An 11,783-nucleotide genomic window follows, 5' to 3' on the forward strand; every position below is an offset into this window, starting at 1 on the left:
GAGTGGGAGCCTGGAAGAACCAGGACCTCTCCACCATCGAGCTCCCGATGCCCCCATCATTGGGTTCACCCTTTGCACTGAGGGCCCCTGGCTTTCCCTTCACAGTGCCCCCAGACCAGCCCCGTCTCACTGTCTCCAAAACCTCAGCTTCATCCATCACTTTGACCTGGATTCCAGGTGACAATGGGGGCAGCTCCATCCGAGGTGAGGAGGGGTCTGGAGGAGGACGGGAAGACTCGGGAGGGATTCCGGGCCCCAGGGCAGGGAAAGGATTTTACCTGGTTCCCCAGTTTGTCCCTGTAAAACCCAAGAAATGATAAAGTCTGGGGGAGTGACTTAGCCACAAGGAAGTTACTCCCCACGTACCATGTAAAGTGTGCTGGCTGACCTGTCTGGGCTTTAGCAAACCACCATCCCACTACCACCGTGAGCTTGTGGGCCTGGAGAAGTCTGTTTCCTCTCTAGGCCTCCTTTCCCCTTCTATCAAAGTAGATAAATGTACTCAACCAGGGCGTCTCCAACTTGAACGTGAATGTAAACTACCAGGGCGTCTTCTGCAAGCGCAGTCTCTGATTCAGCGGGTCTGGGGCGGGGGCTGAGAGTGTGCATTTTTAACAAGCTCCAGGGGACCCTGACAGCTGCCGTGCAGGGGGCCACACAGCATCCTTATAAGCCTCACAGCGCTGGTCTTCTGCTCCCATCCCCACTTTGACTACTAAACCCTAACACTGGAGGTGAAGAGAGAAACTCACCCAGGAGCTGGACCCAGGGTCCTGCCATTTCGCATCTAATTTGCATATGCCCCTTTCTGGCCACCCTGCCCCTGCCTGGGGCCCAACGCCCCCCCCCCAGCTCCCAGTAATGCAGGGGGGGAGCCCAGAGCAGGGTTTTTGCTGCCCCGCCCCACCCCACCCTACCCTACTGAGCCTGGCAAACGTCCCGGGCAGGCTTTGTGCTGCAGTACTCAGTGGACAACAGCGAGGAGTGGAAGGATGTGTTCATCAGCTCCAGCGAACGCTCCTTCAAGCTGGACAGCCTCAAGTGTGGCACGTGGTACAAGGTGAAGCTGGCGGCCAAGAACAGCGTGGGCTCTGGGCGAATCAGCGAAATCATTGAGGCCAAGACCCATGGGCGGGGTGAGGCCCAGGGGACAGGGGTGGGGATGGAGCATCGGGCTGGGGGAGGTGGCAGGTGGGGGCCCAGGGCATGAATGGAACATGGCTGGAGGGGAGGAGGGGCCCAAGGACACAGAGAGTGGGAAAAGGAAGAAACTGGGTCTCCCTCCATCAACCAGAGCATCCAAGAAAGCCTTTAAAAGAAGCTGGTCCCACTCCCCAGCCAGGAGTGGCAGAAAGAGGCTCTCCTCTGCTGAGGTCTCTCTCTAGGCCTTTCCCATCTCTGCCCTCTCCTTTTCCTCCTTTGCTCCCTGGGGCACCCCCACTCCTGTCTGTGCCAACCAGTGACCCCTCCAGAGTCACTGAGGTCTCAGATGCCCCATGGAAATCCTCTCCAGCCCTTCTGAGTCCTCCTCCCCTCAGTCTCTAACCTGTCTCTCTCCCTTCGGCCCCCAGAGCCCTCCTTCAGCAAAGACCAACACCTCTTCACCCACATCAACTCCACGCACGCTCGGCTTAACCTGCAGGGCTGGAGCAATGGGGGCTGCCCTATCACCGCCATCGTGCTGGAGTACCGGCCCAAGGGGACCTGGGCCTGGCAGGGCCTCCGGGCCAACAGCTCCACGGAGGTGTTTCTGATGGAACTGCGAGAGGCCACCTGGTACGAGCTGCGCATGAGGGCTTGCAACAGCGCTGGCTGCGGCAACGAGACTGCCCAGTTCGCCACCCTGGACTATGACGGCAGTGAGTCACCAAGGGTGGGAGAGGGCAGCACGGATGCTGGAGCAGGGTGGGGTCCGGGAAGCGGGCAGCGTGGCAGACTCATATAGAGGGACAGATAGAAAAACAGGCAGGGACAGCCAGCATGGTGGCTCACACCTGTAGTCCGAGCACTCTGGAAGGCCTAGCAATCTGGGTGGATTGCTTGAGCTCATGAGTTCGAGACCAGCCTGAGCAAAAGTGAGACCCCCCCCATTCTACTAAAAAATAGATAAACTGAGGCAGGTTGAGCCCAAGTTGGAGATTGCTGAGAGCTATGACGCCACAGCCTCTACCCAGGGCGTCAGCTTAAAACTCTCTCTGTCTCAAAAAAAAAAGAGAAAGAAAGAAAGGAAAAGATAAAAAGAAAAACAGGCAGGAATGCAGCCAGGGGAAAGGCTGGCCAATAGGTGAAGGAGCGGGCAGGTGGGTGAGCAGACGTACCAGCAGCTGCACAGATTGACAGCAGGCAGGTAGACGGGGCAGCAATACCAACGATGGAGTCTTTGAAGGCGCAGTCCACTATCCATTGTTTCGGGGAGATGAGAAAGGAGGCAGAGCTGGGGGTGAAGTCCTGCCCTTTAAGAGCTCTGCCAGCATGGTGTAGCAGCCAGGATGGGAGCGGCTGTGCTGCAGTAGTTAAGACTAGAAGCCTGGAAGCTCAGTCCAGCACAGAATGGTTTCTTGCTCATGTCCTGTGAGGGTCGGCCAGCCACTATCTTGTAGCCACCGCATCTCATGGAGCCTCCAGTGTTGCCAAAGAAACAGAAGAGGCACCCTGGTTTATAACTGCCTGGGCCAGCAGGTGGCACACATCGCTAGCCACACTGTTCCCCAGAACCAGTCGTGGGGTCTGACCTAAGTGCAAGGAAGTCTGGGAAACCCAAAGAAGCACAGGGACATGTGGTGACCATGTAACTGGTGTCTGCCACATAAGGGCGCCTCACACACAGAGACACTGAAGGACCACAGACGGTTGAACTTACAGGGCCGTTGTCACAAGTCTACCTGTGTGTTAAAGAAACAGTAAAGGGGGCGGTGCCTGTGGCTCAAAGGAGTAGGGAGCCAGCCCCATATGCCAGAGGTGGTGGGTTCAAACCCAGCCCCAGACGAAAATAGCAAAAAAAAAAAAAAAAGAAAGAAAGAAAGAAAAAAGAAAAAGAAAAGGCAGTATCAGAAAGGGGTGGGCTCAAACAAGGAAGGCTTCATGAAGGACGTGACTCAAACAAAACTTAGAAACAGACAAGGATGGGTACTGAAGAGGGTTATGTCAGCAGGAGAGGGTGTCACGCCTCCCTGCAGGCGCCCAAGGCTATCAGGTCTCACCCATGGGAAAGGGGAGCAGGGAGATGATCCAGGGTTTTTAGTGAGTTTTGGCCCCATCTAGTGCAGAGAACCCAGAGTCCTATGCCTTCTCCTTCCTGCACTCTCCCTTTGTCACCCACCCTCCCATGCACACAGCTAGATATGGGGAGTTAAGGCCAGTAATCCACTTTCTGGGAATGAATACTGACCGCCAATAGGCAGGAGACTAAGCTGAGACTTCTGGCTAATTCTAAAACAGCACCAGGAAGGCATTAATAGACCGCAATGTAAAAACTGCATAACTGTTCATGGCTGTCCTGATGGGAGCAGAATTGGGGAAGTAGAAGGGAGGATCAGGGCTCTATGCCAGGAGGTGGAGGTCAGTCCCCAAGGGCAGCAGAAGGGTCAGAGGCCTGGCTCACCCCTGGGACTCTGCCCAGCAGCTGACTCATAAGAGACGTCTGATTCCTTTCTTCACCTCCATTCAGGCACCATCCCACCCATCAAGTCTGCTCAGGGCGAAGGGGATGATGTGAAGAAGCTGTTCACCATCGGCTGCCCGGTCATCCTGGCCACACTCGGGGTGGCGCTGCTCTTCATTGTACGCAAGAAGAGGAAAGAGAAGCGGCTGAAGCGGCTCCGAGGTGGGAGAGTTTCCTGTGCCTTCCAGGAGGGGGTGCTCACTGGCCACCCTCAGCGGCTCCCAGCACCACCTGGATGGGGCAGTGCCCCATGGAGGAAGGGCTGCCACTCAGACCCCCTGAAACCTCCTCGAGTGTTCACTATGTCCTCCTCGGTGCCCTCAGCACTTTGTCCCTGCCCCAATCACAGCTTACATGTAGAGGTACACACTAGTAAAGCCACATCAATTGTTAAAATATTTAAACATCTCCACGTTGGTTGGTAAATATAATAGATGTTGCTCCCTTGCACCCTGGATGCTCCATTCTCTCACATGGGATCACTGCAAACGTCCTAGGATCCAGCCACTAAGGAATAGACTCACAGAGTCTCCAGGACCATGCTCAGTTCTGACTGGGCAAGTTCCAGGCCAAGTCAGCACTGAATACTCTGAATATCATCCCCTTCTCCAACACCTGGTACCATGGGCTGGTACAATGGGTCTGATTTATCTCAGTTTCCCCAAGGCCTAATACAGTGTCTGGCACCTATCAGTTGCTTCGTAAATGTTTGTTCTCTTATTTGGAAAACATTTATTGGATCTGCTGTGTCATAAACATTGCCAGACATTAGAGATACCCTTATAGAGTTCATGGTCTAATGTAAGAAGCCAGTGGGCAATGATAGCACAGAAGAGGGAATGAATAATCCTCCCTAGGATGTTCAGGAATTGCATGGATGGATGAATGGGTGGTTGACTGGATGGTTGGATGGTTGATGACCAGATAGATGGATGATTGAATGTATGGTTGGATGATTGGACAGATGGTTGGGTGGAAATATGTATAAATGGAAAGATGATTGATTGGGTGGTTGAATGAAAGGTTGGATGGATAGATGTTTGTATGGATAGATGATTGAAAGAATGGATGGATGGATGGATGAGTAGATGGTTGAATGGATAGATAATGGATGATTGTATGAACGGTTAACTAGATGAGTGGATGCTTAGGTGGATGGACAGATATTTTGATGGATAGATGTATGACAAAACAGATGGGCAGCTGGATGAATGAATGGTTAGAATGGTGGGATAACTGGATGGGTGGTTAGATAGTGGTATAGATGGTTGAATGGAAGGTTGGATATATAAGTGGAAAAATTGTTGGATGAATGTTGAATGCATGGTTAGATGGATGGGTGGATGGTTGAATAGATGATTAGATGATTGGATAGATGATTAGGTGGTTGGATGGATAAATGGATACATGAGTTAGATCAATGAGTGGATGGATAAATGGTCAAATGGGTGGACAGTGGATGAATGAGTGGATGGGTAAGTAGATGAATGGTGGATAGTTGAGTGGAAGGATGGATGGATGTTTGGATGCACAGATCATTCTCAGCTGTCAAGGGGCTAATGGATTAACAAGCCCCTTTGATTCTCCTCTCTTCCAAATTCCTAATCTGACAGTCCTGATCTTATTCAAGGCTCCTCTGAGACAAATCAGAGCCCTCTAAATCTATCCATGGACTTTTGAGGGACAGATACCCTAAAGGAAAAGAAAAACCTGGTGGTTGATTTAAAAAATTAGTCACCTGGGGCTTCTCATTGACCACCTCTACTTCATCCTCCGCTCTCCTCTCAGGCAGATAACTGAGGATAGACCATCCAGGAATGCCCCTAGCCAGGTGTCTTGTTAATTAGAGTCAATTAATGAATGGAGCACTCAGTATGCTTTGGGAAGAATCTCCCTATTAGGTAAAAATCTGAGGAAAGGAAAATGGACCTGAGACAACTAATGTACGGAGTGGTGACTCTAGTTAATAACAATACACAAGGTTCGCATCATACACTTGAAAATGACTGAGTTATTTTAAAGGTTCTCACCACAAAAAAAAAAAATGTACAATACGTGAAGTAATGCATATGTTCTTTCATTTTATTTAGCCATTTCACTATGTATACATATTTCAAAATACCATGTTGTATACCACAAATACATACAATTTTTATTTGTTTAAAAAAAAAAAAACAGACCTGAGCCAAATCTGAAATGAGAGCAGTGAAACCTCGTCATGTTTGGGGCTGTCCTGTAGGTCCTTCCATTTCTCTTCTGCTTCATAGGAAACCAGCACTGGCCCCGTTTTAGGGAATTCTCCCACCTTGTTCCCCGTGCCTTTTCCAAATGTCATCTTGCTAAAACCTCATTCTCACCCAGGCCCCCCTCTCTATTGTTTCACAGATGCAAAGAGTTTGGCAGAGATGTTGATAAGGTGGGTATCACTGGGCTCTTTCCTCTCTCCTCCCTTTTCCCTTCTCCCCTGCAGGGGACTCAGGAGCCTCCCTGTACTCCCATGGTAGGAGACAGGCTTCTAAGATCCTGCTGTCCTGCAAAGCCCTCTCCCCCAATCCCTTATGGCTGCTAAGCCACCTACCTCCCATCCTTCTCTCCATAGCAAGAACAACCGAAGCTTTGACACCCCTGTGAAAGGGCCACCCCAGGGCCCACGGCTACACATTGACATCCCCAGGGTCCAGCTGCTCATCGAGGACAAAGAGGGCATCAAGCAGCTGGGTGAGTGACAGGTGTCACAGCTCTCTGTCCTGCTCTGGTGTGCTTCCCCAGGCCTCAACCCATGGAGGGCAACCATCAGCCCTCACGGCAGTGCTCAGGGTTCTGGCAGCAGCCCCATCAACAATTCAACAATCTTGGAACTCACTGCAGCTTCTCTCCAAGGCTAAGCTTTCTCCTCTGTCCAAGAGGGAGAATTACAGGGTTGGATGAAGACAAAGAAATTTGGCTCAGGCCCCGTAGTACAGTGGTTACAGCGCCAGCCACATACACTGAGGGTGGCGGGGTCAAACCCAGCCCGGGCCAACTAAACAACTGCAACAACGACAACAACAAAAGACAAAGAAATCTGGGAAGTAAAGAGAAATTTGGAAAAGACTCCTGGTGATTGTCTTTCTTTCCTTTAGGAGATGACAAGGCCACCATTCCAGTGACGGATGCTGAGTTCAGCCAAGCTGTCAACCCACAGAGTTTCTGTACCGGTGTCTCCTTGCACCACCCAGCCCTCATCCAGAGCACAGGACCCCTCATCGACATGTCTGACATCCGGCCAGGAACCAGTATGCATTACTCCTGGGGAGACAGCCTTCTTCTCACACAGGGTGTCTTGGCCACAGCATGGGGCAGATGTGATAAAAAAAAAAAAAAAAAGAAAGGGGGAGGGGAGAAGCAAGAGAAGAATGGAGTAGAACGGAAAGGGCACTGTGCTTAGAGTGCGGAGATCTCCATGGCAGACCTACTTGCTGTGACCTAGGGCATAACACCAACCTTATCTCTCTAAGCCTCAGTTTCCTCACCTAGAAATTTTGAGAGTGCTGGGCATTCTTGTTCTCCAAGAGTATTCTATCTCAAGTACTATGACTCTGGGCATTAGGATAGGCTACATCAAGGACTGTAGGGAATGAATGCACAGTCAGGAGAGGACATCACATTCTTTTCCAGGTGGGAAGAAAAGATAGGGTGAGCGGGGAGAGCCAGGATGCCCTCCACTGGTTTCAACCTTGATTCTTCTATTCTGGGGCCAGCCATGGGGTCAGGAAAGGCAGCTTGGTCAGCATTCCCAAGGGAGCTCCTGACGCTGCTTCTGCCTCCTCCTTTACTCCCACTGCCCCTTTCTGATTAACACCAGCTGCCCAAGCCCATGTGTCCTCAATTGGAGGGTGTTTTTTTTTTTTTTTTGCTTCCCTCTGTCTAGATCCAGTGTCCAGGAAGAATGTGAAGTCAGCCCACAGCACCCGGAACCGGTACTCAAGCCAATGGACACTGACCAAGTGCCAGGCCTCCACACCTGCCCGTACCCTCACCTCAGACTGGCGCACTGTGGGCTCTCAGCATGGTGTCACTGTCACTGAGAGTGACAGCTACAGCGCCAGTCTGTCCCAGGACACAGGTGTGCCCAAGGCCCCGCCTGCTAGCTGCCCACCCTCCTCCAGTTCCCCAGCATCCATCTCCATCTTCCATTCTTCCCAGCTCCTACACTCAGCTCATGAGGGCCAAGGCACAAGTCAATTTCATTTCTAGCTGCTCGCTGATTCACCATGTAGCTGGGACGAAAGCCCTTGACCTCACTGAGTTCTGCTTGGTCTGAGATTTCATTTTGCTCTCCCCCAAAATTGTCAGAGAAAATGGTACAAAGGATATTTGTTGGAGAAAATGGGAAGTAGGAGTGTTCCAGGGGTTGGTCACTTATTTTTAAGAATGAAATATTCTCTGCCTTTCTTCAACCAGAGATCCCACTTCTGCCACCACTGCCACCCTCACAGGATCTTATCATTCTGGTCCCTTCTATGACCAGGATTTCAAATGGCTGCTGGGGTTAGGAGCAGGGGAGCTGCTCAGTCTGATCTCATTTGCACGCTTCTCCCCATAACTACTCCTTTCCTCTGAACCCCACACCTTCTCTCTCCCCAGACAAAGGACGGAACAGCATGGTCTCCACTGAGAGTGCCTCTTCCACCTACGAGGAGCTGGCCCGAGCCTACGAGCACGCCAAGCTGGAGGAGCAGCTGCAGCACGCCAAGTTCGAGATCACGGAGTGCTTCATCTCTGACAGCTCCTCCGACCAGATGACCACGGGCACCAATGAGAACGCTGACAGCATGACGTCCATGAGCACACCCTCCGAGCCCGGCATCTGCCGCTTCACCGCCTCCCCACCCAAGCCCCAGGATGCTGACCGGGGCAAAAATGTGGCTGTGCCCATCCCTCACCGGGCCAACAAAAGTGAGTGGTCAGACCACCTCCTGGGCTGTGTCCCCTGGCCCCAATCCCACAAGGCCTAGCTAGATCTAGTCCTACCAGCACCTAGGTCCTGCCAGCCCAGCGTGGCTCCTTGGCAGTGCAGGGGAGCACAAAGAGCGTGAACTTGAGAGCTCTCAGCCTCCTGGCTCTACCTCCTAATACATCTATGGCCTTGAGCAAGTCATCTAACCTCTCTACCCTTAATGTTCTCATTTGCAAAATGCAAATGATAATATCTTCTTTGCTTTGTCATAACAGGCATTAAAAATGACATAGATGCGTGGCATACAGTAGAATCTTAGTAAGTGCTGATCACTCCCTTGATCAGAAGCTGTGCCAGGATGGAAAATGACCCCTGGGGTCATGCACTAACGGCCTCTGGTCTCAGTGTTAGCTGAACTTAATCTAGACCCATAATATCAAACCTGGCAGCTTAGCCCACAGTAGGCATATGTCACGGTGGGCAGTGACTGAGAACTTGACCCCAGGGGCCTGGTCACAGCCTATGGCCTTAGAGATTGGCAGAGCAGGTCTAGGATTGCCCAGAGGATCCCACAACAGACACTGAGATCCCACAAAGCACAGATTACCTAACACCGCAGAATCTGGTCTGCTTGGCAGTGGCCGCGCTCACAGGCAGGGGCAGGGGGGCCCCAGGGCATCTAAAGAGGAACCTGGAGTAAAAGAAAGTCCTCAGAGACTAGTGGCCCTGAATGATGTTCTAACTGTGTGAATCGGGGCAAATGCTTTAATCTCTCTGAACCTCAGTTTCTTCACTTGCAAAATGCAGACAGTATTAACCAATCCTGGGGACTGGTACCTGGCACGGCTGGCGGGTGATAGAGGCGGGTGCTCACAGGGGGCAGGATGTGGAGTCTGGGAAGATGCCATATGGAGGCAGCTTACAAAATTAAGGCAGAGGCTCAGTGCGCATAGATCAGTGGTTAGGGCGCCGGCCACATACACCAGGGCTGGAGGGTTCGAACCCAGCCCGGGCTTACTAACAATAATGACGACTGCAACCAAAAAATTGCCAGGCACTGTGTCGGGCACCTGTAGTCCCAGCTACTTGGGAGGCTGAGGCAAGAGAATTGCTTGAGCCTAGGAGTTTGAGGTTGCTGTGAGCTATGACAGCACAGCACTCTAGTGGGGGCTACAAAGTAAGACTCTGTCTCAAAAAAAGAAAAGAAGAGAAGGAGATGTTCCCTCTACCCGGAACCTGGCTCGAACCTACCACACCCAGGCAATGACAGAGAGTGATATTCCTTTTGTCCTCAGGGTAAAGAAAAGCTCTCTGATAGCCAGAGCTGTTAGGAAGTCGTCATGGGCTCTCCACCCCTGAAGCTGACCAGCCTGTAGTGATCATTGCACAACAAGTCTCAATTTATTGAGCAGCTATTGATGTGCCGGCCACAGCACTCTCCATACTTCATCTCAGTCACTCCTCTCAATATCCTACAGGGAAATATGATCATCAGATAAGGAAACTGAGGCTCAGAGAGGCCAGATTCCTGATCCTTCCTCTCTTCTTTATTGCCCAGGTGGTGGAGGGGCTCCTAAGCCAGATCAGGGAGAAGGGGACTTGAGGTGGTGGGGGGTGAACAAGCTGGTTCCCGGAGGCCGCTGCCTCCAACACGCTCTGCCTCTCTGCTTCCAGGTGACTACTGCAACCTGCCCCTGTATGCCAAGTCAGAGGCCTTCTTTCGAAAGGCAGATGGACGTGAGCCCTGCCCTGTGGTCCCACCTCGTGAGGCCTCTATCCGGAACCTGGCTCGAACCTACCACCCCCAGGCTCGCCACCTGACCCTGGACCCTGCCAGCAAGCCCTTGGGCCTCCCGCACCCAGGGGCCCCCGCTGCCGCCTCCACGGCCACCTTACCTCAGAGGACTCTGGCCATGCCAGCACCCCCAGCCGGCACGGCCCCCCCAGCACCCGGCCCCACCCCTGCCGAGCCCCCTGCCGCCCCCAGCGCTGCCCCTCCGGCCCCCAGCACCGAGCCTCCGCGGGCCGGGGGCCCACACACCAAAATGGGGGGCTCCAGGGACTCACTTCTTGAGATGAGCACGTCGGGAGTAGGGAGGTCTCAGAAGCAAGGGGCCGGGGCCTACTCCAAATCCTACACCCTGGTGTAGGGCACGGTGAGGAAGAGCCGCCTACACTGGGACCTCGCTGCTCCTCAGCCCTCACATACCAACTTGGCTGTTTCCTGCATTATTTATATTAAACTGACAGACAAAAATCAACCAACGACAAAGCAAAAACCCCCCCAAGTCATGAACGCTTGTACATAGAACTCTTTTGTACAAATGAAACTATTTTCTTCTTCTCCATGAAGCCAGGGCACAAAGAATTTGACAGTACAAGTCAAATCCCCCCACCCCGCAAAATACGCGTGGAGATATATATACATATATAGAGAGATAGGAACACATCGACAAGCTATATATCTATATATTTCTCTCACCCTATTTTGAGACAGAGGCACAAAGACTCAGCAATTTTTCTCCCTCCTACTCACCCCCCTCCAATCTAGGTGGTTTTGACAAAGACCAAAATCCCAACTCAGAGACACTGCATGCGATTTTACTGTTCCAAGAAAACCAGGAGTTGCTTCAATTTGCAGATGCTTATGTGTTAATACCTTTTTCTATGAAAAAAGACCCAGCGCCGTGTGCAATAAAGGTTATGTTTCTACGTGGTAGCTTTTTTCCCATCTGGCGAGGGGCCAGTGGGGAGGGAGGAGAGACCTCTGTGCCAGCCTGCCTGTCTCTCGTGGAGAGACTCTGTAAGAATCCTGGGCTTTCACGCCACACTTTAAGCTTTATGAAAGGCTTTCAATTAGCCAGGGTGCGTCCTCTCCTGTTCTCAGAACTATGCTGGGCTCTAAGGGGGACCAGCTCTGTGGCTTTCAGTAAGCGCCTAAACCCCTCTGCGCCACAGTTTCCTTAACTGAAAATTGAGGGAAGCTTGCAGCCGATGAAATGAGGCAACCTTGGCTCACCAAGTGCAGGGGAGCCCTGGATGGGGAGGGATTGTCTACCAGCTTCCCTCCCCTGGGAGAGCAGAGGGGACTGTGGCTGCGCACAACCACTAGCCAGGAGTGACGGGAACAAGGGTGAATTGGGAACAAGGCTGGGCGTGGTGGCTCACGCCTGTATTCCCAGC

The 11,783-nt window shown here is 52.2% G+C and overlaps 1 protein-coding gene across 1 annotated transcript in view; it reads left to right on the plus strand.

The window, feature by feature from the left end:
• DSCAML1 (DS cell adhesion molecule like 1) overlaps positions 1 to 11,312 on the plus strand; it is a 335,603-nt gene extending 324,291 nt beyond the window's left edge. The window contains exons 24-33 of the mRNA XM_003796863.1: positions 106 to 204; positions 948 to 1,136; positions 1,572 to 1,859; positions 3,668 to 3,823; positions 6,047 to 6,077; positions 6,261 to 6,379; positions 6,784 to 6,936; positions 7,572 to 7,766; positions 8,288 to 8,599; positions 10,275 to 11,312. Of these exons, the coding sequence (XP_003796911.1) occupies positions 106 to 204; positions 948 to 1,136; positions 1,572 to 1,859; positions 3,668 to 3,823; positions 6,047 to 6,077; positions 6,261 to 6,379; positions 6,784 to 6,936; positions 7,572 to 7,766; positions 8,288 to 8,599; positions 10,275 to 10,750 (2,018 nt within the window). The 3' untranslated portion in view covers positions 10,751 to 11,312. The remainder of the gene's footprint in view (positions 1 to 105; positions 205 to 947; positions 1,137 to 1,571; positions 1,860 to 3,667; positions 3,824 to 6,046; positions 6,078 to 6,260; positions 6,380 to 6,783; positions 6,937 to 7,571; positions 7,767 to 8,287; positions 8,600 to 10,274) is intronic.
• The last annotated feature ends 471 nt before the right edge of the window (positions 11,313 to 11,783 follow it).

This window comes from Otolemur garnettii, unplaced genomic scaffold (assembly GCF_000181295.1).
Source record: "Otolemur garnettii isolate 467f Iridium unplaced genomic scaffold, OtoGar3 scaffold00108, whole genome shotgun sequence".
NCBI lineage: Eukaryota > Metazoa > Chordata > Mammalia > Primates > Galagidae > Otolemur > Otolemur garnettii.